General features: G+C 42.6%; 1 protein-coding gene across 1 annotated transcript in view; it reads left to right on the top strand.

The window, feature by feature from the left end:
- Window positions 1-2,177: 2,177 nt before the first annotated feature.
- Window positions 2,178-26,461, top strand: part of PAH (phenylalanine hydroxylase) — a 67,238-nt gene continuing 42,954 nt past the window's right edge. Inside the window, exons 1-3 of the mRNA XM_002915455.4 lie at window positions 2,178-2,366; window positions 8,442-8,549; window positions 23,456-23,639. Coding sequence (XP_002915501.1) covers window positions 2,310-2,366; window positions 8,442-8,549; window positions 23,456-23,639 — 349 coding nt within the window. The 5' untranslated portion in view covers window positions 2,178-2,309. The remainder of the gene's footprint in view (window positions 2,367-8,441; window positions 8,550-23,455; window positions 23,640-26,461) is intronic.

The following is a 26,461-nucleotide window of genomic DNA, read 5'->3' as shown; positions in this document are numbered from 1 at the left end:
TTTTGGACAGAAATTACCCTTAATTATGTCTATATTCTTAGCAGCCAGTAGAAAGCTGGGACACCATAGAGGCTCAAGGAATCCTACACAACAATCCTTAAAAACCCCATTTTAAAGACTAAGAAACTGAGGCACGGACTTGACCAAAGCTATAGCTGCACACCTCATCAGGGGTGGAACCAGGAGTTAGTCCATTTGTTCTGAATCTCAGATATGAGAATTTTTTTTTTTTTGCCCTTTGGCAGATTCTTGGTCACTCCGTCACAGAATTGTGGGAGGGGAAGGGGGTGGATTTCTGGCAACCTCTATTATTGGCTTGTTTTCTGTCCTGGGTAATTATTAGGCAGGCCCTCAAGGCTTTGATGCCCCTGACTTTTTCACATCTTTTTTGAACCTCCGACTTTGCAGTGTCCTTTTCTAATTTTGTTTTCCTCCTGGCAACGAATGCCTCATCTCCGGTTTCTGATCTGAAAATATGGGGGTGAATGCCATCTTCCTAGCTGTTTGAAGACCCGAGTGCCCTCTTCAATACCCACCAGCTCAGTCCTATCCCCCTGTTTTATTTTCTTCTGAAGGCTTAGCTCTGACTACGTTTATTTATTAATTTATTTTCTGTCTCGCACATGGATGGCAGCCTGGCAGGAGAGGCAGGACCCTCTGCTTCATTCACTGCTTGATCCCCAGGGCCTGGAATACTGCCTGCCCCACAGCAGAGGTCCTCATTGAGAATTTGTTGTCACATCCTTTTAAACAGTACCTTCTGCTTATTGCGTGTTTAGCTATATGGCAAGAACTGTACTAAATGTTTAATGCATTACCTCATTCTTATTCTTATTCATATTGTCACAAGGTTCTGGCAAGGTGGCTCGACCGCTGTCTTTCGGGAGCTCTCAGCAGTTCTGTAAACAGCTCGAGGACATGCGAACGCATTGCCACCCAGTCTGCGCTCTTACCTTTGCTCTTTATTGCTGTGCTCGGCGTTCACAATGCTACCTCTCTAGCTTTCTGAAGTCAAAGCACAGAAAGATAGTTTGGCTTAATGGTTAATAGAAAGGACCCTTGCCCCCCACCCCTAGTCGAACTCTTAATTAGGATCCCTGCTCTGCTGCCATNATTTGTTGTCACATCCTTTTAAACAGTACCTTCTGCTTATTGCGTGTTTAGCTATATGGCAAGAACTGTACTAAATGTTTAATGCATTACCTCATTCTTATCCTTATTCATATTGTCGCAAGGTTCTGGCAAGGTGGCTCCACCGCTGTCTTTCGGGAGCTCTCAGCAGTTCTGTAAACAGCTCGAGGACATGCGAACGCATTGCCACCCAGTCTGCGCTCTTACCTTTGCTCTTTATTGCTGTGCTCGGCGTTCACAATGCTACCTCTCTAGCTTTCTGAAGTCAAAGCACAGAAAGATAGTTTGGCTTAATGGTTAATAGAAAGGACCCTGCCCCCCACCCCTAGTCGAACTCTTAATTAGGATCCCTGCTCTGCTGCCATGGGGAGGCGGGTGAGGAAGAAAGGATTATTTCTTACAATTTTTTTTCATTTTTTATTTNCTCTAGCTTTCTGAAGTCAAAGCACAGAAAGATAGTTTGGCTTAATGGTTAATAGAAAGGACCCTGCCCCCCCACCCCTAGTCGAACTCTTAATTAGGATCCCTGCTCTACTGCCATGGGGAAGCGGGTGAGGAAGAAAGGATTATTTCTTACAATTTTTTTTTATTTTTTATTTTTTTAATTTTATTATATTATGTTAATCACCATTCAGTACATCCCCAGATTCCGATGTAAAGTTTGATGCTTCATTAGTTGCGTATAACACCCAGTGCACCATGCAATATGTGCCCTCCTTACTACCCATCACCAGTCTATCCCCTTCCCCCACCCCCTCCCCTCTGAAGTCTTCAGTTTGTTTCTCATAGTCCATTTTTGTCATTAGCAGATGTCAGGGTTATTCGCACTTCAGAGAACCCGCTTGCTGTGCCCTTGAGTCCCGGATTCGCCAACCCTGCCTAATACCAGCGCACGGGTTAGCCCCAAGCTCCATCCAGGGCCTGCAGCCAAGTCCCGCCTCCCGGCGTCCGCCACACCCTCCCCTCGGGGCGGCCCTGCTGGGGGACCTGGAGCCCACTGCGTCAGGACAACGCCTACCAGGGGCGTTTCTGCGGCCCGTACGTCGCAGGGGACACCCTTGGAATCTGTCCTCCCCTCCTAACGCCAGGTTAAAAACCTCAGCAGCGCTTTGCTGTTTGCAAAACTGCCTGCCACCGACGACCCCGAGCTAGAGACCTCACTCGCTAGGGGAGCCAGCATGTCAGCTGTGGTCCTGGAGAACGCAAGCTCTGGCAGGAAATTCTCGGACGGACAGGTGAGCCAAAGCAGGCCCGCCTGCGCGCTGCACCGTGAGGGGAGTTTGGTCCCTGGTGGTAAAGGGTCTGAGGAATGTTGACGTTTCCTACTCCCTTAAGCTCACAGGGGAGTCTGAATTTATTTGAAGGTGATGACAATGTCCAGGAAGGTCCTCAGCAACGGTTCCCTAGGGAAGGACATCTGTCCTGTGGGGCTTTCAGGGAAATCGAGATGCTTGAGGAGTTGGGGATCTGACTCTCAGAGCTGCCCCCAACTAGCTGTGTGTCTTTGGACAAGTCACTGTCCCTCTCTGTTGCCTGCTTTCTCTTTCCTACCCTGAAGTGGCTGGTTCGTTATGATCTGGAATGGGAGATGGGATTCTTCTAGATCTCCTCTCTTGTGATATTTATGAAGTGCTCTCAGCCAGCTATCAAAATGGCTAAATTGTAAGAAATTGTATCCCTTTTTTCACCTTTGGGAGAAAATGAGGCAAGAAGAAGTCTCAGACTCACTCAGACCTGGGGAAAGGGAAAATTAAACAGAGAGGAAAATGAACAAGACTTAGCCCTGGACTGGGAATGTGACAGAACCCTAGATGTGACTTGGGGATAATGCTCAGGGTGTATTCTGTTCTCTGGAATTCATTGCCTTTCTCTTGAGGTGGATAATTGCAGAATGCATCCTTTAACTGACTTAACACACTCCTAGGCTCTAGGGTTCAGGCTTAAAGTCCAGCCCTGGGAAATAACACCACTTGACAGACGTGTTGTCTGCAGGATTAGTGAGAGCCATCTACAGAACAGAGAGGCTGGAGAGGAGAGGATGGTTGATGTTTTAGTCTGACTAGAGCGACCACAGAACTTTGGACTGACTTTTTTTTGAGTCCTGTAAGAAAGACTTCCTTTGAAAAAGGTATGCAGTGCTTGGTAGACAGAACTTCGCGTGGAGAAGGGATAGCGTGAGCCTCAGACAGATCCCAGAACAGATCTTGGCTCTCATTACTTAGTTCCGGTGCTGCTGGCCGTGGGCCTCCCACAAACATGGGAGGAAGTGAGGCGTAGCAATCTGGTTACGGAGCCATGGGAGCTTCAAGGTTTATTTATAGAATACTTAGAAGATTGAGACCCACAGATTGTTACTCTTGGTGACGGTGGATAGAGAGGAGGGTTTAGGGCAGGCCTGGTAATACCTTGGCATTGAAAGCAGGGTACTGAACTTTGCAAAACTTCAGGTTGATCCATTTGAAAAATTGGAATAAAAATACCCATGTCCTAGGGCTGGGATGAGAATTCAATGAAATAGTGTCCGGAAAGCTCTTAGCACAGTTCCTGGAGCATAGTGTCTAGCCAGATCTGATTTGATTGTTCAGCCAAACGTGCCTGGAACATTGGCAAGAGAGACAAGCACTGAGTCGAGCACAGTGGTTGGTAGAGCTACACCGTGGAGGGAGACTGGACATGGAGTCAGAAAATGTGAGCTCTCGTCTTTGGTTTACTGAAGCTGTGTAGTGGGGAAGTCACCTAACTAGGATGAACGGGCTCAGTCTGGAATCTGTAAAACTGTAAAATTGATGGTGGTGGGGGACCGGGGGGGTTGGACTAGAATAGTCTTCAGGACTCCTTCCAGCTCTGACAGTCTGCAAAAAAGGCATAGTTTATGCCTTCTCGAAGTTCCCCACCCAGATGAACGGCACATGCAGGACGGAATTCTGATACAAGGCTGGAGAGCGTGTGGTATGTCACGTGCTCTACACACAGAACAGACACGACAAGCCTGCAAGAGATGTTTGGCTCATTCATTCACCCAGGAGACTTATTGTGCCCCTACTATGTGCCAGGGGCAGCAGAGCTTCTGTGGCAATGAAACATATTCTAGTGGAGAAGAAAAACGATACAAAAGCAAATCAGATGGACACATAAATTCATGTAGAGAAAAGAGCTGTGAAGAAAAATAGAGCAGGGCAGTGGAATACGAGAGGAGGGGAACTCAGAAATCAGAGCTCTGAATGGTGAAGCCAGGTTTCAAGTGCCGATCTCACTTCCAAACCCCCGGGGCACTGCTCTGCCCCACAGCCTCCTCCTGCAGAGACAGGCTGGAATATGGAGCTATAGTGTGTCTGTGGTAGGATGTCTGCACCTTGTTTTTGGTTGTCTTCCCCTGTGGGTGTGTATGCGTAAAATCACACGTGCAAATACAGGCCTTCTACCACTGCTCCAAAAAGCACTAAGATTGAAAGGAACACCTAGCTAAATTTTGTTCCTAATTTTGAAAAATACTCTTTCCCAAAGATAACAGTGTATTTGTGAGACACAACCGTGGAGAATGTATTTCTCCTATTAAATGTATTGCCCAATGATCAAAATTCTTTCCTTCACGGGTGTTAGTTAAATCCAGTTTCCCTGCCCTATGTCTTCCTATCTAGTTTCCGAGTTACTTTTCTCTACCTTTACCCATCCTGGCTGGACGTGTTTCTAAGTCAACTCACATGCCTTTTGAAAACAAATAAGGTATAGATTATGAGCCAATAAAAATATATTCTGGGAGAGATTTGCCCAAGGTCCCATACTGGATCAACATAGCAAGGTTGGAATCAGAATCCACCGAAGGCCATACTGTATCACAAACTTCCATGAGCTTCTTTTCATTTACGTTCCCTCAAATTTTGAAAAGGGGAGCTGTTGTCTCAGTTGGTCTGTCACTGGGAGGCAGAATAAGGATCGTGAAATTATTGGACCCATGTTCGAATCCAAGCTCTGCCACTCATTAGCTGGGTGTCTTTGGAAGATGGACTGAACCTAGCGGAGTCTATTTCCTCATTTGCAAAATAATGGCACGTACCTCAGGGTGCAATTGTGAGGACTAGATGAGCTAATTACACGTAAACTCCTACAACAGTGCTAGTTGCTGCCAGTGATGTTTATTAACTATGAAAAGCACTAAGTCTGGCTTCTGGCACATAGCAGGCAACCGCAAGTCCTATTATTAATATTAATAACAACAAAGAGTAGTACCTTATCGTATGGTAAATGTGAATTTGCAGACATATTTGGGAAAAGTCATAATTAAAAAAAAATAGGTTGTACATTTATCAGCGGTTTCAAAATCTTTCATGGTTAAGGATCATTTGGGAGAAAATGCAGATTCTAAGCTCCTACCCCAGATACTCCTATTCGATAGGTTAGGGTGGGGCCCAGGAATCTGCACTGGAACAAGGAATCCCCAGGTAACTCTGAAGTGGAGAAACAAGGAACACTCATTGAAAAACTCTGATCTAGAAAGCATATGGGGAGAAAGTGAAGGGGACAGGCGTGGGTAAGAGTAGGCTGTCAGGAGTGGTATTGAATAACTGGTCTGCAAGAAATAGGGGCCTTAATATGGACATACTGCCCATAGCAGAAGGAATTAAACAGAATGATATTCAGAAGCCTGGGTTATTGACCTGCTACCCACCACCTGTATGACTTCAGAGGAGTCACACCTTTCTCTCTCTGGCATAGTTTCCCCGTCTGCAAAATAAGGGGGTGAAACTAGATGAACTCTAAAAGCAGGGCCCGCTCTGCGAGTCAAGTCCCACGTTGGCATCAGAAGCCAAACGGGATACATAGAACCAGGACGGCTTGTTCACCTCCGCTGGGGAATGCAGAGGTCTCCTGGCAGAAGTGAGACCAAACAGCAAGCTAAGCTATTTGAAAGGGGAGGAGACAGAGTGGTGCAGGGTATTTGCTTTAATGAGGAGCTGAAAAGACTAGGAGAAAGCCTCAGCTCCTGTGGGCAGGCCTCAGGAGATGAGGTCCCGAGGTACTCCTGAATGTCAGAAAGAGCTTTTCTATTGTGCTGGCCATGGGGAGCCTTTGAAGAATTCTGAGTCGAAGGACACAAGCAAAATTCTATTAGGGCGGATCGATACAGATGACTAAGAGCTCGATTAGTAGAACAAAAGAAGGACCCGACCCCCAGGCTCATTTCTGGAGAAGGTCAGCTGGGACTTGGACCTGCACCGGAGCAGAAAGGTGGTGGTGAGGGGAGTCGAGGAAGGGTGCATTCAAATTGGAGTTGCCCCAGTCATAGGTGGTGTATCTGGAATGTGTTAATTTTCTTGGAGGCCAACAGGAAACAATGTTGCCAATTGAACCAGAAATGGAACTCTTTTGTCCTTTCAAGGAAACCAGAAAGGACTAAGGGTTCAGTGTTCTCTGGGAGAAAGAAGGCTGACCCCAGAGAATCTTCTGCTTATCTCTGGCAGGGTTTAAAAGGAGAGGCAGGACAGAGTCTTGCAAGAAGAAGCTGTGAGTCGTGGACGTGGGCTGAGGTCAGATGGCGTGGGGTCCTACCCTGGCTCCGTCGCTGACTGCAGAATTATGGGCAATTACTTACCTTCTCTAAGGCTTCATTTTGTTGTCAGTAAAAGCAGACACTTTGGGGATAGTAAAACCCACCACCTAAATTGTATCAACATTAAATGAGATAATCCAAATCAAGTGCTTATTATAACGCCTGGGACATTATAGGCTCTTAATAAACAGTAGATTAACTATACTGGAACTTTTTAAAAAGACAAAAAACTTTTTTCAAGAAAATATCATGGTCCATTTAGGGATGTGTAACAGTTCAGCCTTCCAATTCATGTGAGGCTCCAATTATATCTGCAGATAATTTTGGTTCTTGCCCCCCACCTCTGTTCTGGGTGAGGTTCTGGGAAAATTTGAATTTTCTGAATGAAAAGAATTTCATCAGGGGCCATCAGTATTCATGCCGGGCTTATTTATGCCGAGTCACTGGGAGAGCCTGCCCAACACGGCCTTCTCGCTGAGCTGATTTAACACCCATGCCCCTAATTTCATCAGCTTCCTTACAAGAGAGTAATCGTTCTGCCCGGTTTTTTTCTTCCTAGTTTTAGGTACATGCTCTTGATTTGTGAGCACATATGGAACTTTCTATCTTTTTGTAAAACTAGACTGTACAATTTTTAAAAGTTGCAGCAAACCCTGCAATGTCAACCCTAATCTTACCTTAGTTTGCTGTCATATGCATGTAGAAAGTGCTAGACCCTAGATACTTTGCTATGAAGTGTAAGACCTCCATCTTCTGATAGCTTATTTGTGTTACTTTTATGTATTTTGTGACTCTTTCAATAATTGGATATTTTAGATCCTAGCACACAGGACAGTGTTTTCCTGAGCTCAGTGATGCTTCCCTGAGATCTTTGCCAAAGGCCAAGAAGTCATTCTTGTGTATTTATATTTCCATCATTTTTATATGTAAACTGTCTTACCTTGTGTGTTTTCTTCATCTTGTGAATACCGCTTTGACAGGGCTTATAATCAGCATGATTTTCCAGATAAGGAAACTTAGAAGAAGAACTATTTGCCCAAAGTGTTCCAGCTGGTAACTGGAAGACAGGTCCTTGACCTCAAACACCCATTTTTAGTACTTTCCATACCATATTTTTCAGTGTTTTCATGGACAATTTTGAACTCTGTTATACCACCTCTAAGGATCTTTGTGTGGCGTCTGTGTCTATTAAGCCAAATATTGAGCTCCTGAAGGATGGGGCATTGTCTTATTCATTTTTGGATCTCAGAGACCTAATAGTGCCTGGCACTTGGTAGGTGCTCATTAAAAGGTATTGAATCTATAGGATGACTGCTGACATCCGTGAGTAATGAAAGTTTTCTAAAATGGAATTCTGACCTATGAGCATCATTGAAAATATCACCTCCCCTGACTTAACCTATCTTCCACCAGATATTATATGCTTCTATGTAGAATATAGGCAGCTTATGGTAGCCCGAGCCTGGACTGGAAGAGAGAGTTCATGCTGGCCTCTTCCTTGGAGGTTTCACAGGAAAACTTTTTTTTTTAAAGATTTTATTTATTTATTTATTTGACAGAGATAGAGACAGCCAGCGAGAGAGGGAACACAAGCAGGGGGAGTGGGAGAGGAAGAAGCAGGCTCATAGCGGAAGAGCCTGATGTGGGGCTCGATCCCGTAACGCCGGGATCATGCCCTGAGCTGAAGGCAGACGCTTAACCGCTGTGCCACCCAGGCGCCCCAACAGGAAAACGTTTTAACCAAGAGCACTTCATCTTGTAGGAAACAAGCTATATTGAAGACAACTCCAATCACAGTGGAGCCATATCACTGATCTTCTCCCTCAAAGAAGAAGTTGGTGCCCTGGCCAAGGTCTTGCGCTTATTTGAGGTAAGTATTCGTTTCTGCCTTGGATAACGCATAGCAGACTTCTGGGTTATTTTCTAATTGAACGCAGTGAAAAGAACATGGGATCTGGAACCGGAAGACTTGATTTTCAGCTCAGGCGCTGACATTAGCCAACTGTGTGACTTCAGTGCAGTCTTCTGTTGTATCTGGAGTGCGTTTCTCCATTCATAATCAGAATCATTGAGAGTCACTGGTGGCACGCAAAGGAAGCTGGCCCTGGTTATAGACTTCTCTTATCAAGCTCTTCTTGAATTAATTACTATCTTCTCCGTGTTCCCAAAGCACTTTGCTTTTAACTGCAGCGCTTATCTGCCTTGTTACATATCTACATTTTCTGTCTGGGCCTGTTTCTTCAGGCAGGGAAACTTGGTGGAGTCATCTTTATATCCTCTACAGACTAATTTTATACATATTTTATGTTCAATTAAGAATGAAATTCAATTTAAATAAAGCAAAGCAAATTAGGCTTTATTTTTTAATTTTTTTTTTGTCCTGGATTTTAAGAAGGAATATTTTTGAACCAATTAATGTTTACCCAAAGTTCTTTAATAAAATTGCATCTCGTGGGGCCTCTTGCTAGTGCAGTCGGTTAAGTGTCCAACTCTTGGTTTCAACTGGGGTCCTGATCTCAGGGTCGTGAGATGGAGCCCCATGTTGGGCTCAGTGCAGAGTCTGCTTGGGTTTTTCTCTCCCGCTCTCTGAGCTCCCCCCCCCACCACTGCTCTTGCACACATGCTCTCTCTCTCTCAAATAAATAAATAAGTCTTTAAAAAAATTACATGTGGTGACTGAATACATAAATCAAAGGAGAAGAGACCCATGTCCCATGAAGAAGAATTCCAAATAATTTAAGTAGATATTCTGTATTCAGAGAAGAGCCTCATTCCCCACTCTTCAAGTGACTTTTTTCCAAACAGGACAGGATGGAAAGGGGGTGGAGAACCCAACAAACAGTAGCTCACCCAGGCGATGAAGGTCAGTGTCAACAGTGATAACTCATGTAGGAGGATGAACCCTTGATATGACTTGATGACAATGGTCCTTTACCTCTGTGGTCTCCCTCAGAGACCATAATCCCAGTGTAGCTATAAGAAAAACATCAGACAGGTCTCAGTTAAGGAACATTATACAAAATACCTGACCTATATTCCTCAGAACTATCAAAGGCATCAAAAACAAGAAATGTCTGAGGAATTGTCACAGTCAAGAGAGGAGCCTAAAGGGATATAACATCTAAATGTAATGTGGGTCTGGAATGGGAGCCTAGTGCAGAAAAAGGACATTAGATACAAATAAAAAAATTCAAATACATTATGGTCTTTAGTTTATGAAAATGCATCAATGTTAGTGCATTAATTATAACACATATTCCATACTAACATAAGATGCTAGTAATAGAGGAAACTGGGTGCAGAGCATATGGAAATTTTTCATATTATCCTCTCAGTTTTTCTATAAATCTAAAATCTATCTAAAAAATAAAGTCTTTTTTTAAAAACGTTGAACTTGGCTATCCCAAGGAGGTGGGGGTGGGGTGGGGAGTTGAATGTCTGCCTGAATGAGAGCAAACAATGAGCACAGAGAAGAGAGACAGAATCCTTTCTGAATGACAAACTGTTCAGGAGGCGGAATGTATCTGTAAAATGCTCCTATGCAACATTTTAGCCTTTGTATTACACAGTTAATCAGCATTTTCCCCTTGAGAGGTCAGGCCTTAATCAGTTAATACATTAAATAATTGTAAATTAACAGGATGTTTTCAACCTAATAAATAAACCACAAGTAACTAAATTACCAGGACTAGGTAAAATGCACCCAGAGGCTGTGTGTGTGTGTGTGTGTGTGTGTGTGTGTGTTTACTCTGGGTGAACTTTTTAAAGCATTATTCAAAAGTCAACTGCCATGGTCAGTAAGTGGCGTTATTATACACATTCACAGAGGAGGAAACAGAGGTCACTGTATTGGGATTGGTGAAGGGTTTTTGTTAGTTTGTGTGTTGCATTTTTTCCAACTATATTTCAGAAGTTGCTCTAGACATTGTATAGACCAGCATGCCTTCTACCCTTCTTAACAGACTGGCAAAATGCAGAGTTAAGTTAGATTCATTCAAGGTGTTGAAGGAAGATCGACATTGGAATTCTAGTGTCTGTGGAACCACCGTACATGATAAATCAGGCACAGAGGATCCTTGATTTGGTCCCCATTCAACTTGGTGGAGGAGGCATTACTATTGGGCATGAAGGAAGTGCGGTTCTGAGAGGCCGAGTCATTTGTTCAAGTCACACAGCTAATGTATGCTGATGATGGGATCCTGGATTTCCAAGCCATGAGCTCTCTCTGGCACCCCACACCTCGGCCAAATACACTTGTCTCTGCACATCCCAATACTTCCGGAGTTTTTTTAAAATGCAAAATCATGGCTCCATCCTCCTATTCTTTGAGGGAAAGGGATCTGTCACCAGGTATTCCTTCTTTCTTTCAAAGTGAAACATGTATCAAAGTGCAAGAAAAATAACTATCCATATTCCCTCATCCACATCAGCCACTGTTAACGTTTTGACAAGTTCACTTTCATTTTTTTCATGTATGATTATGGTTTCGAAAATTACAAATTAACATTCTGTTTCTTAAAAAAAAAATACAGCATCAGCGATGTTGCTGTAGTCCTTTCTGATCTCCCCTCAGTCCTGTCATGCTGCAAACTTCCCGGCCAAGGCAGTATGATTGTGAGTTTAGTGTATTTCTTTCTATATGTCAGTCCTTTAAAAAATGATTTTGATATTGACAAGGACTGGGCTGCGCATGCTGTACTGCAGTCTCTTTGGGTCAGTTCAGTAGAGCCGTCAAAAGCATGGACTCTGGAGATAAAGCTGTGGCTTTGGAAAAATCGCTTGACTTCTCTGCTTCAGTTCCTCATAATAATAATAGCATCTGTTTCAGAGGGTAGTTCTGAGGATTAAATGACTTAATGCAGGTAAAACCCTCAGAGTAGTTACACATAAAGTGTTCAGGAGGAATTGCTGTGTATTTTTTTTTTCTGAATGCAGTGCTTGGAGATATATATGTGTATAAATAGATAGATAGATATAGATACACACAGATCAAGTTAATAACTTCTGAAGAGTAGTTCTTAATATGCATGTACCATATTTTATTTATCCATCCCTTTATTTTGAGCATCCACGGTGTTTCCTATTTTCTGAAGTCATGGACAATTCTGCAGTACGTTGATCTTTCTCCATCTTCTTCTTCTTCTTCTTTTTTTTTTTTTTTGGTATGCAATGTGCAAATATTTCTCTAGGATAGATACCTAGAATTTCAATTGCTGGTCCTAGGGTGTGGACATTTTTAATTTAATTTAATTTTATTTTATTTGAGAGAGAGAGAGAGAGTGGGGGGGTGGGGGGGCAGAGGGAGAGAGAGAATCCCAAGCAGGTTCCATGCTCAGTGTGGAGCCTGACATGGGGTCGATCCCATGACCCCGAGATCATGACCTGAGTTGAAATCAAGAGTCAGATGCCTAACCAACTGAGCCACCCAGGTGTCCCAACATTTTTAGTTTTAAAAGAAACTAAGTTGTCCTCCAAATGTCCTGTAACAATTTATGCTACCATTAGTTTACTGTGGGAATGCTGATTTCTCTATATTTTTAAGGTTATTTGGTTATTGCTTTTTAATCTTGGACAATAGAATGGGTACAATATGGCAATTTATTGTTTTAATTTTCATTTCCCTGATTATGAGGGAGATGATAGGGTGTCTTTTCATATTACATGAGCTTAGATTTTATTCTTTTGTAAATTGGGACTTGTCCATTCAGATTTAAATTTTTTTCAGCTTCAATTTTATCTTGTTCTTACTGATTTCTTGACATTTTTTGTAATCTGAATACCATTGTGTGGATGACAAATATTTCCTTCCTGTCTCTTTATTTTGCTTGGGTTTATGGTATCATTTGTCATACTGAGCTTTTAAATTCTAGTGTAATTTATATTTTCAGTCACTTCCTTTATGGGTTTTAGATTTTTGTTTGTTTGTTCTTGAATTTTTCTTAAATTTCACTAGCTACTCAATCAGGAAGGAGTTTCACTGCTCTAAGCTATTGCCAGGGAAGGAGTTCTCGCTGTCAGCAGGGACTATACCCACTACATTCCATGAAATAAATAATATTTAATATTCAGAATATTTTAATGTTTTCTATAAATTAAATCATTTGTTACTTAGTGATGATAGGTGATATCATACCCATTTTAGAGATGAGGAAGCTGAAGGTCAGGGAGCTCCATGGTTAATTTAAGGTAAGCATTCAATGTGGTAGAACCTCAGAAATTGACCTAGGGTCTGTGGTCCTAAACCCCCAGGCTTATCATTTTTATCAGAGAAAAATCAATTGTTTATGAGAAAGCAAAACAATATAACCATTATTTTGCATATATTCTTTTCAAGAGAATGGCTTTGAACTGGGAATGCCAGAACAAAGAATTGAAAAGCAAGAGAAACACGGCTGGGCTTTAGTGCTTTCTCTAAATTTCAGGATCTATGTCCTTGGGGAAGCCACTTTATCCCATCACCCCTCTGATACTACCAGGGGGCTGCACTAGGGAGCTTTCCGGGGTTAAGATTTTATGAGGATTCAAAGGATCACTTATCAAGAGTGTGTATCTTTGGTTCCAAATATCATAGTAGCTCCATGTTGTGATATACGGAGTATTAGGAGCGTAGACTTTGTACTGTGGGGTTTGAATCCCGGATCTCATGGACTTGGGCAGATCATTTGACACATATGCCTGTGTGTATTCATCTATAAAGTGGGGCTAATGATCCCTACCTCCAGGGAGCCGTGAGGGTTTACATGCTACATAAAATGTGTGATATGCCTCTGAGCCTACGAAAGGTGCTCATACGATGTCTTTTCCTTGATGCCTTCCACATGTGCTCTATGAGCCCTATCAGAAATCCTGGAAAAATTATAAAGATGATGAGGATGTGTGAAGACTAGAGAAAATCCAAAGCCTTGAGTTTTAATTTTTCTTTCCAAAAGAAGGTAAAAAAAAGTCCAGAATGAATTACTGAATATAGTTTGTGAGCATTCACAGGCAAATGGCAATGACCGAGAGTCAGGGCAGGGCCGTTGGAGAAAAATAGAGTAGCTTAGTAGAGCAGAGAGATTGTGGTGGCCATCGCGTGTCTGTGTATTTGTATCTCTCATGATATCTGTGTAAATGAGGTACAAGAGTGAGCATTAGACGGAAATGGAGAAAAAACCCATAAATTTTGTGGTTGACACTAAACTTCTGGACCATATAAAATGAAGACAAAGGTAATATAAGGCAAAAACCAATGAAAGAATCTAAACTATACTTTATGCAGTGTTTCCTAAACAATATTCTGTTGAATTCTATACGTTAGTAAGTATTTTATTAAAAGAATGATCAAAGGGTGAATATGTCTGAAAAATTCTACATCTGGATTTTGGAAAGCCGTTGTACGCATATACATGTGTATTACAGGCCCCAGGAAGCCCTACAGAGAGGATATTTATCCAATGTTATGTTACTTGGCATTTCCAAAATGTGTTTGGCCGGGGGGTCTTGTTCAAGGAAGGCCTATTAACATTTTGCTGTTTTAGAGTTATGCATTTTAGAGTTATGAGCTCCAGACCATCCATTATAAACTAGGTTTGGGGTCCCAACAAGTAGGACAGCATGGGGTTAAGAGTATACTGTCTAGAACCAAACTGTTTGAGTTCAACACTCCATTGCACTCCGTACGAGCTGGATGGGCTTGCAGAAGTTATATAAGCTCTTAGTGGCTTAGTTTTCTTATTTTAAAATAAAGGTAATAATAAACCTATATTGTAGGGCTGCTGTGAAAATCAAATGAATTAACACATGTAAAATATTTGTAAGAGTATCTGGCACATGGTAAGAGTTGAATAAATGTTTAGTCTTGGGTGACTCAGTCAGTTAAGCGTCTGCCTTCAGCTCAGGTCATGAGCTCAGGGTCCTGGGATCAGCCCCGCATCGGGCTCCCTGCTCCGTGTGGAGCCTGCTTCTCCCGCTCTCTCTGCCTGCCACTCCCCCCTACTTGTGCTCTCTCTCTCTCCCTCTGTCAAATAAATAAATAAACAAAATCTTTTAAAAAACAAATATTTATTCTCATTTTTATGCACCACAGTTTTAGAGGGTCATAGAATTTCAAGGACTTTTAAATTCCTGGCAATATGAAAAAGAGTTAAAGGATTAGGATTGTTTGTCTTGAAGAGGGAAGATGGAGCAAGGAAATATTTGAAGAGCTATTATGGGAGAAAAATACTACTTAATTTCCATTACTTCAGAGGTAAAAGGGCAAGGTGTAGAAATTACAAGGAGCATATTTCAAATCACTTAAAGGCAATATCTCTACTGTAGAAGGGTGCTAGAAGGCATTGATTTCAGGTATTACTACTATGAAACAGTCAGCAAAAGGCCGGGCAGAATCAAAACCAAAATGACGGTATAAATAAACTTAACTTTCCTGAATAGAGACAAAGGGTACAAATCTATCCAGCTCTCCCAAGATTGGCAATAGGGGGAGAACACTCCATATGGAGAATCACCTGTACCCTAGGAATCCCTCACTGCAGTCATATCTATGTTTAACGAGCAACACCATCCTTTGACGGCTTGCGGCATAGCAGAGAAGCAACAGGGACATTCAACTAAAGCTTAATACATGCTCAGAGTCATAACCCAAACACTACAGTTGTGGGAACCTAGACCACCTGGCCCCCCTGGCCTGACTCCATATGGTGACAGCTTTCTTAGCCCCTAGCCACCAGGAGCACATACAGACATCCTAGCTCCCCAAACAAAAAGTGAGGTGTACAGAGTGAGGGCAGATCTCTCCCAGGTCAGGCTTCATTCCCTGCCTGAGAGCCCATCTTTTCCTGAGATGATTAGCACCCAAGTCACCATCCCATTAAGGGACGATGTTGCCTGCTGATGGACTTGTCGCCTTGTCAGCCTCAGCTAGTAACTACATCAAAATGTAGCACAATCAGTTTGGCACTTACGGGAGAAATGCAGAAGTACTGTGTTTGCCTGTGTTGGCTAAGTGGTGAGACGGTGGAGCAGGCGTTTTAGCGGCTTGAGGTCAAACAATTAGGAATACACCCAGACCTCTACCTGCTGGTCTGCCGACATTCCACTGTCCTCGGTTGTTCTAATGTTCAATTCTGCATGCTTTTATTTAAACATTGTTTGTAGCTGTCTATATTTTCAGCCTCTACTAGCTCACGTCCTGCGCCTTCTTAGAAAAATAGTCTCCCAAGAATCTTTGCTGCATGTGGCTTAGTAATGGCTGTAAAATTAGATGCCGGCTCCCTGGGGAGGTTGCAAAGAAGAGGTCTCTCTCCCTCTGCTAGCATTCCACTAATCACCTTACTGTAGATTCTCTAGGGAAGGGAACAAGCAAACGTATGGACATACAGAGCGCTGAAGTTCCTGGGTATGCTCAATTAGCATCCTTTAATTGACGGGAACACAGAGGTTCTGCCTAAGCAGCTGCCTAAGGCTAGACACTTAGAACCAAAACCGCTTCAGAATTCACCCTCCATGTTCACAGTGGACAGGGTTTTTGGTAACAAATGGAAAAGGCCTAGTCAGTATTTGTCGTATTCACTTCCTGTGCTCTGCCTGTGCCTGGATGACCCATGCCTTTTCCCCACTGGATATTTGGTGAGCTCATCCTCTCTCATTTGTGCATTCAATGAATACTGTTTGAGTATCTACTGTTATCAGACCCTATAAAGGTGCTGAGGAGACTGGGGTGAGTCAGTCATTCTCTGCCCTACAGAAATGAGAGAAGCTTGGGGTCCCATGAGGCAGACTTGGCCAGGGAAGGTTTGTTGCAGGTGTAATGTTTAAGCTGAAACCCGAGTGGGGGGGCAGGAGAGAAGAAGGGGGAACTTAATTCCAGAACAAAGAAACGCATAACTTGAAAGGAGAAAATAAACAAGGGCTCAGGTCACAGAATCCTCACAGCCTTTCCATCTGCCAACCTCAGCATTCCTGGAGACAGAGGCTGGGTGGCAGGGGGTGGGGCAGTCTAGGAAGATATGCCATGTTTACTATCCAAAGTTTGGACTGTAAGGTCCCACCTGTGACCCCTGGGCCTAGAGAGCGGGACGGGGTCTAGAATGAATCACGAGGGTTGCCTTTACCCCTCTGGCCGTAGGTCCGGAGCAGTCGCGAGCAGTACAAGTGTTTATGGGAACATTGCTTCTTTAATCAAAATAAGAAGAGCTTTGAGCTCCACTGGAGGAAAAAAAAGTTCTTACAACCCAGATGACTTTTAAAGTTTTCTTTAAGGTCGCCAATATAGATTATGATACAAAGAACACCCATGCAACTCACTCCCTGCTTAAGAAATGAAACATTGCATGAGTGACCCAAGTCCCTGGAGACCCTTCCCCGTGGGCTTCCTCCTCAGATGTAGCTGTTAATCTGAATTCGATTTTACTCCCACCTGTCATGTTAGCCTTTGCTATATTCAGCTACCCATTGGTTTGTATGGCCTAGTTTTGCAAGCTTTGACTCTTCGTAAAATTGGAACCCTATTGCAAAGTGTCCTTCTGCAGTGTTCTTTCTTGGTGACAGAGTGGTGAACGTTGCTTTGGAGAGCTGTTCATAGTGTTGCAGGTCATTCATTCTCCCCTCTGTACATTCATGGTGAGGCTGTACTCGCTCCTCCCCTACTGGGGGACATGTAGGTTGCTTTCATCGTTTACCCATACGGATGGTGCTGCATTAAACTTTCTGTGAGGCCAGGTGACTGTGTGTTGACTGGAAGAACTCAGATTGAAAACTGGCACAGTTTTTAGCTGCTAAACCGTTTAGAGCTGGATGCATATGAGAAATAGCAACACAGTGCTTACTTTTCGAACTTTTATGATGAAGTTCGATTTCACATGGTGAAAACTTAAAGAGTGCCATGACCCCATAAATGGCACATGAGTTGTGATTGTTCTTCGGTAGCTCTGGACTGAAACAGGGCGTTTTTCATCTTATGACCCTGCTGGCAAGAAAAGATGTACAAAGAGGAACACAGGGACAAAAAGGCTCTTTTCTCTAAAGCTTCAAAAAAGAGCCTGGATTAAGCTGCTACCCCAGTTCTCCCCAGAAATGGGTCTCCTCTGAGTTGCATGCAACCCCAACCCAGTGCAAGGGAGGGTGGAGAAGAAATACTCTAACAAAGAGGGAGAAGACGGAGGGAAGCAAAGACCCAGAGATTACAATAGAGATTCTTCCAGAGGAAGCAAGAGTGTGTCTCAAAAGATGGTCTCCAGGGTATGTGAATCCTGCTGACAGTCCAGCTTGAACCTGACAAAGAACTCTCCTCCAGAGCAGGGTGGGGAATGATCTGGAACCCATTCTAGAATTTAATTGTGCTGCCCATATTTTCCTGAATGTTTTTCGTTTCCTGTTCAGCCCAGTGGGCTTAGTTTCCACATTTTTTCTCAATAAGAGTCCTTCCTGGCCCTCTCCCAAGAGGAGATCAGTAACATAGATAAGAACCCCTGTTTGTGTCTCCATGAGACCTCTTCTCGAATCCTTGTAACTGTCATTTCTTACCCCAAATATTATAGGGATCTCCAGACTTCTTCTGCCCTTGGCCCACTATAGTCTATTCTTGAAACAGCTGCTGGAATGCTCCTTTTAAAACATGAGTCCAAAAATGTATCATCTCTGCCTCATTACCTTCTATAGCTTCTTATTTATTTTCACTCTGAGTGAAAACCAAAGTTCAGATAACGGCTGATGGTTCATGGTCAGTTACTACTCTGCCTCCTGTCCTGATGCCCTCCCTCTTGCTCATTCTACTGAAGACACTCTGGCCTGCTTGGTGTTCTGCAGTCATCTTGCGTACTGTCTTACCCCAGGACCCCTGCACTTGCTATTCCCTCACTGCTTGCTCTCTCATTGACTTCAGGTCTATGCTTAAATGTCACCTATTTATTTTTTGAGCCTTTCTTGACCACACCATATAAAATAGCACCTTCATGGCACCCCCGGAATATCCAATTCCTCTTTCCTGCTTTATTTTTCTCCATTCCATCTAAAGACTGTATATTCTTCTTATTTTTCATAGTTACTGTTTCCTGCTTCCAGAATGTGAGCTCCAGAAGAGCAGGGATTTTCCCCACTCTGTTCTCTGTTGTGTCCCAGCACCTGGGACAGTGTTTGGCACATGGAAGGAGCTTGATCGAATCAGTTGTTGAAAGCTCCTGTTTACTTGAGACCAGTGATTTGGGACATGCTCTGTGAATGTCTTTGATTTGCCCCCAGATACCTCTGGAATAGGCCAGAACATAACTTCATTTAAGTTTAGCATGGAGTGGTCCAAAAGGCTCTCCTTTTCCAGGCTTGTCCCGTCTGAAAATATCTTTAGATTTTCCTTCTCCTTTTTGAAGCATGCTTTCAGGAAAGAAGCTGAGAATAACTTAGGGTAAATCAAATAATAAAGGGTAAAATAACTCATAAAACATAAGGCATTTTGCCTCCTAGGGAAATGTATATCTATGTCAAGTTGAGAGCGCCAAAGTATAATAAGTCCTTACTGGGTATCCATCAATGAGGCCAAAATGGTGTGAAGTGCTTTTTCCGTTTTTCTTACTGAGCTACCAAGTAATACTATTGTCTTTATTTTAAACATAAACAAATAAAAATTCAACTAATGTATACAGAGATGGTGGGCAGCAGACCAGAAGTTGAACTCAGATGAGTTTCCAAAGCCCACCCTTTCTCCACTATACCATTCTCCTTCTCTTGAGGAATGAGATGGAAGAAGAAAGAATGGACCCTAAGTTTGAAAAGATTCAGAAAGGCAAACCTGTTTTTCACCATTGTGAATGCTATGTATCTGTAGTTTTATTCACTAGTGACAAAGACCCCTTTAGAAAGATTTTCCTCAAGGATGGGAACGGGAAGGGATTTCTGGCCAATCCTTATTAAAAGAGGCTATTCATTTCAGTTTATTTTTCTGAGTCCCCACACTCTCCACTCACAGTCCCCATTAAATAAGGTGTTACACTGTTATCTTTTATGCATAGATTCACTATTGGACAAATCATGAAATTGTCTTCGAAATGTTTAGCTCTAAACCTTTCTTGCCTCCACCCAGATGTCCGTGTGGAGTAACAAAAAGAATTCTTTCTTTGTCCCTCACCCAAAGATGTGGTGAGTGTATGTGGGTCAATTTGTAAACCTACAGAGAACCCTTGCTTAAAAATAAAAATTCATTTACTAAAAGGTAACTATGATTATAATCAGGTTTGGAGGTTCGTTCCTGAAGTCTCTCTTAGCAACCAAAATTATTGGTATCTAAGGATCCACACTGATAAGCTGGAGAAACTCCCAATAAGGAAATTGCGCACCGAACTTGAGAGTTAATTATTGACAAATTGATTCAAATGGGAAAGAAATAGCTTGGAGAGTTTGGTGGGGTGTTCTTAGCCAAAAAACTTCACCCACACTTAAAAGATATAGTGTACTTTTCATTATATGCATAATATTGTAAGACTTTTGGCAAATAAATAGAAGTTGTACATAGTCTCATCATAATTCATTTTGATGCATTTTATTCTAGTCTTTTTCTTTTTTTTTCCTTTGGCCTGGGCATAATTTTTTAAAACATGTTTTAATTATCACATCCTTCTATGGATCATAAGTATTTCCCCAAGTGCTTGTCATTGTAACCATTTAAGAAATAAAGTTAATTTTTCATTGAAGAAGTAATATGTGTTGTTTTTAGAAAAGTTGAACTATGATAAAAAAAATAGAAGGAAACGAAGTCATCTGTAGGCCCATCGTGTATAGACTACTCCTATGTCCTGTTAACATATTTTAGAGTGATTACTGACACTGGCTTATGCACGTTGTTGTTATTTGTTTTTTTGTTTGTTTTTTTTAAAGATTTTATTTATTGGGACACCTGGGTGCCAGTCAGTTAAGCGTCTGCCTTCAGCTCAGGTCCTGGGATCGAGTCCCACATGGGGCTCCCTGCTCAGCTTCTCCCTCTGCCTGCCGCTCCCCCTGCTTGTGCTCTCTCTCTCTCTTTCTGACAAATAAATAAATAAAATCTTTTAAAAAAAGTTTTTATTTATTTATTTGAGAGAAAGAGAGACAGTAAGCGAGAGAGAGCATGAGTGGGTGGGGGGAGGGTTGAGGGCCAGAGGGAGTTTTTTTAAATTGAAGTATAATTGACGTACGCTATCCTATCAGTTTCAAATGTACATCATAGTGATTTGATATTTTTATACATTACAAAATGATTCCCAGCATAAGTCTAGTTACCATCTGTCACCACACAAAGTTATTACAATAGTATTCACTAATTCCCTATGCTGTACATTACATGCCCATGACTTATTTTTTTGTAACTGGAACCTTCCACCTGTTAATCCCCTTCACTTATTTTTCCTGCCCCCCAAATCCTACCCCCTCTGGTAACCAACATTTTGTATCATGTTGATTGATTTGTGAATGTTACTTTCTTTTCAATGGTGGCATAATCTCCACTGAGTGATTCCACTACCATTTTCCTAATCATTCCCCTGTTGTGGGAGTTTAATTAGTGTATGAATTTTTGTGAATTTTTTCCCCCTATAAGTTAGATCTCCAGACTTAGAAAAACTGAGTCATGGGGCATATGTTGTTTTATGGCTATTCCTGAAGTGAGAGCCTTCTCTCTGGAAGTGCTTTTGTGAAGGATGGAGTGTGGGTGTTGAGCACAACAGCCTATAGTCTGTCTTCCAGCCCTTTCTCCACCTTCCACCTTTGCCACCCCTTCCATCACCTGCCCCACTGTTGCCAATAAGCATGCCTGACGTGTGTCCACTCTTGGTTCTTGGCTTTGCTGTATCTTCTGTTCTACACAAAGCAGGAACTGGTTATCTCTTCCTTTAAACTTTCAACTTAGGTAAATAGTAGGTGGAGCTTCTCTTTGTTCCTGAGCCAAGAAGGATGACATTGCTCTTTGCTTTGTAGGAAGTTAACTCTGTTTGTCTGGAAAGCTTCAGAGCAACCACTATGTCTCTGGTCTTCCCTCCTCCATACACACACTCTCTCTCTCTAGCCGGGACCCTCACATTGGGCTCCCTGGCCGTCACTGCCAAGCCTGACTTCTCTGGAGCCGGTGCCCATAAGCAATGGCTCTACCATGTGCCCTCGGGGATTAGGAGGAAGAAAACGCAGGAAGAGTACCTGTGTGGAGTCACTTATTATTGTGCTTGCCAGGCCCAGAGGTTTTCATTTTTTATGCTTTGCACACCAGTCGTAATAATAATAAAAGTTGATGTTTGCAGAATTCGCATGGTATCGCAGGAAAGATAGTGTGGTCAGAACACCGATGACTGTCAGGCCACTTTTGGCAAAGCATCATCATCTCTGATTTTATATTTCACAACTCCCTTAACCTACTCAAAGGCTTGTTGGGAAGGTCCCAGAACCTAATTCTAAACTGCGAAGTGATAATCAAAACAAAAAGTGTCATCATTGTAATTATCCATGTTTTCTCTTCAACAATCAAAGAGAAAGATATACGTCCTGGGGCACCTGGGTGGCTCAGTTGGTTAAGCGTCCTACTCTTGATCGGGCCATGATCTCAGGGTTGTGAGATTGAGTCCCACATCAGGCTCCATGCTGAGTGTGGAGCCTGCTTGGGATTCTCTCTCTCCCTTTCCCTCTGCCTCCCCCCCCCAAAAAAAGATATACTTTCTAAACTACAACATTGATGAATTTAATTTTTTGGAATTATAGAATCAGTCAAGTTAGATTTTTTTCAGGGTACATTTTGTTCATTTAAATGTTTGGGATAACCCTTATTTATTTCTTTGTTCTAAGAAAGTATAGAATGTATTCCTTGGTTTTCTTCACAAAGAACAGTTCTGTCAATAAAATCAGACTTTCTGAATAAGAAACAGATGACTACCATGCATTCAAATTTGAGGATCAATTTACACAAATGACTTTTTCTTTTCATGACAAAACTGATGATAGCTAAAACATCACCAGCCAAAGACACGGACGGGAGTTGAGTAGCTATAGTGATTATTAATTTTTTGGCATTTAATAAAACTCACATATACACGAACCTTCCCTTCTCAATGAGACCTCATGTGTTCGCCCTATTTAGTACTACAGTTTGTCCTTACTTTCCCCCAGGAGAATACATAGATCAGTTATCTTTTGTGTTTGTCATTTGCCTAATCTTACAACCCATATGAAAACTTTGATTTGAACCCAATAAGCCCGATTCCCAGGGACCCTATTTAAGGGGACAAGGTTGTTTCTGTATCATTAATTTACTGAGATATTATTATTGGGATTCCAGGGGATTTCAGTTGAGAACGGAGGTTTCCCTATGTAAACATTTTTGCCAACTGCTGCCCTAGACATTTGAACCAAGCCAAAATCTTAGGTTTGTAACTCTAGGTCTTTAGTGGATTTCCATGTGATAAAATTCTGTAGCATTTGCACTATTTCCTTCACCTTTTGTTACTTGATTTTGCACAGACAAGTCAATAACTTTTGTTACATTAAGGAGTTTCTTCTGCTCTTACATATTAAAAAAAGTCCTGTTCCTCCTCTTTCTGCATTTTATTGTGTTGCATGTTTTGCTCTGGTTGTGTGTGTGTGTGTGTGTGTGTGTGTGTGTTGTAAAGTAGGCTCCACACTCCATGCCCAGTGTGGGGCTTGAACTCATGATCCTGAGATCAAGACATGAGCTGAGATGAAGAGTTGGATGCTTAACCGACTGAGCCACCCAGGCGCCCCTCTAGTTTTGTGTGTTTTGTCTGTGTTAATTCCAGTGACTGTCTCCTTCACATTCCCACTTCTCTCTTCTAGGAGAATGATATAAACCTGACCCATATTGAATCCAGACCTTCACGCTTAAAGAAAGACGAGTATGAATTTTTTACCTATCTGGATAAACGTAGCATGCCTGTCCTGGCAAACATCATCAAGATCTTGAGGTATGAGATCGGTGCCACTGTCCATGAGCTTTCCCGGGATAAGACAAAAGACACAGGTAAGAAACAGAGGGATTTTGCAACAAAAGCAACTTGAATTCTCTTCAAAAAATACTGGCAAAAATAGTGTCTATCCTGGTAGACCACTGTGGGGGACTAAGCTGGAGGGGATATGCTGGGAACCTAGAGGAGTGCCTAGCACATTTTAGACATTTCATAAATGTGCTTTTTTCACTTCCTCGAGATAGCTATTTCTTATATTAGTCATTTTCTTTTTCTTGCTGCAATTTTATATATCCTAAATTTCAGCAATCATGAATAAAGCTATTATGAACATTCATGCACAGGTTTTTGTGTGGACATGAGTTTTTAACTCATTTGGGTAAATACTTAAGAGTGTGATTGCTGAGTTGAACTGCTTTTTTTTTTTTTCCCTAAATCAAAACACTTTTTTCTACTGTAAAATCAAAAGGTTGTCTTTATTATTTTTTTTATTTTTGCCAGAACAGTGAAGACATTGGGTCAAGAGGGTTTCAAGCTCTGTAGCTGAAAATAACATTTTAATTAGCAGAGATGCCTTAAAATGAGAGAAGACCGACCTCTTTGCACAGGCCATTGAAACATTTTCTAAAAGATACCTGCAAGGCCTTCCTAGGAGATCTCTCTTCTTTTCCTGCCCTCGTCCTCTTGTAGCTCTTACCAGACAAGGAAGTTTATTCCTGGATTCTGCACCCGCAGAGCGTAGAAAGCCAAGCCCATGGGCTTAAGTCACTGAGGGGCAGGCACTTGGAATTCCTCTTCAGATCAACCCTATTTGCCTTCCTTCCCTTCCACCTCCCGAGCTGCTTTGCTGATGAACGCCTTCTCTTGCTTTTCCGGCCACCTGCTCCTGACAGGAGCTGCAGGCCCTCAGGACAAAAGGCCTGCCGGATCCTGGGGCAAACTCTGCCTCTGCTTGGAGCAGGTGGAGGCTGGACCAGCTGGGGTCCTGGGGTAGGAAATCAAAGCAATTGACAAGCAGGCAGGCAGCTCCTTGGGGAGCCAGGGAAGATGTATGTAGATCGACTGAAGGGCTGGCAGCCTGAACTGAAGGCTCAGAAAGAAGGTTCTTAATGGAAACTTGCAAGAATAGTTAGGAGTCCAGACTCCGGAACCAGGGCGCACTACACTTGGTGTGACTCTGGGCAAATGACTGACCTTCACAATCTCCTACTGTATCAAATGAGAGTAACAAGAGTCTGCCTCGTAGGATTAATGAAACAATACCAGTGGAGCATTGAGAACCGTGCAGATGATGTTGAAGGGCTTAATAGATGTTCTCTATTCTTACCGTTACCATCATTGTTATTATAAATCATGACCCCAGCACAGGAGCCATGAAAAGCCAGCCTGTACACAACAAATTTTTCAGAGATTCTGAGAACCGGCAAATGACCTCAGAGGTCGTGCAGCCTAACAGACTCCTTAATTTTTCATTGTAAAAAACAGAGGCCATGACTTGCCTTAAGGCACAGAATGAATTCTGTGCGGTTGTGTGTAAGGCTGTGTCAAGCACCACTCTGCACCGGGCATCGTGATAGGAGCTGGGGCGGAGGTGGGGGAAGGGCTCAACACTACACATTCTGAAGGCGCTCACAGGTCTACAAGGGTGACAAGACACCCAGGTGACTAGAGTCGAGGGACAGGTGTCGTGATGAGGGCGAGGTGATGGAATCTGGCAGGGTGTTGACATTTGAAACTGGGTTGACGTTTGACCTAGTGAAGACAACGCTGTTTCCTGACCCCAGTGCCCATGGAACCGAACGGTTGCTCAGGATGCTAACAGTGTTCAAAAGCACAGCCCAGCCTCCGCAGAAAGGGGCGGCTCTTTGGGTTTCTTCGTTTTGTGAACTGGAGTCTGGGCCCAGAGACAGATCTTTCTAGGGAAAACAACTGTGCCTTTGCAGAGTTGTTCTTTCCACGGAACACAGTGGGAGAATGATTAGAGGAAGAAAAGCATCATGGTAGATCTGAACCTTTGATTCTTTCACTCGACAAAAATGCCCTTTCTTCTGAGGGGCTCAGATCTCAGGAGCGAGTCTGACAGCAGGTTGAAGTGGGAGATCTGAACCCCTCGAATCAATTAGGCTAAACCACTTTCCACTCTTATTTTTAAACCATTCAAAAGGCCATGTGGGTGATAGAAAATGAAAGTTTTCAGTTTCTTAATTGCTAAAGTTCCCCACCCAAAACAGCTTAAGGGAAGGTTAATTATGGTGATATGTTAAAGAAATCCCAACCTTCTAAAATGCCTCCTGGAGAAGCTGATGTGACTTTAATAGGATTTTAATCCAGAGAGTCTTTTGAATACTTGAGGTCTATTCTCTTGCTACCCTCTCTCCTGATGACCTCAAATCCTCCTTCAACCCAACATGAAAGAGCGTTAATATCTTCCATCGATCCATCTACTAATCCTTTTACCTTTCCCTTTGAGTCTTCTGCATGACATTACGTTTAGAGGGGGATGGAAAATTCCTACATGGAGGCAGACTGCAGCCAGGAGGAGCAGACGGACAGAATGTCTTGGCTAGATGGTGGTACGGGATTATCACCTTTTGAGAAATTTATCCGATTGGAGTTATTTTCCAAGAGCAGATGGACATCTGGTGGATTTTGTTCAAGCTGTGGTAATTATAAGAGTCCTGTGGTGGACGCAGAGGGAGTCCACACTGCCAGTACGACTGTATTTTCTGTGGGGAGGGGAGGGCTATTTATGTAATTACTTATTTCTGTATCTGTCTATCTGTCTGTCTATGTGTCTATCTGTTTGGCCTGGGGGCACTTACAATTTTGTCTTTTTTATTTGGATCGATTCCTGAAGCAGTGATTTAAGGGGAAGAGT

This window comes from Ailuropoda melanoleuca, chromosome 15 (assembly GCF_002007445.2).
Source record: "Ailuropoda melanoleuca isolate Jingjing chromosome 15, ASM200744v2, whole genome shotgun sequence".
In the NCBI taxonomy this organism is placed as follows: domain Eukaryota; kingdom Metazoa; phylum Chordata; class Mammalia; order Carnivora; family Ursidae; genus Ailuropoda; species Ailuropoda melanoleuca.
This window is presented reverse-complemented; position numbering and strand designations above follow the sequence as displayed.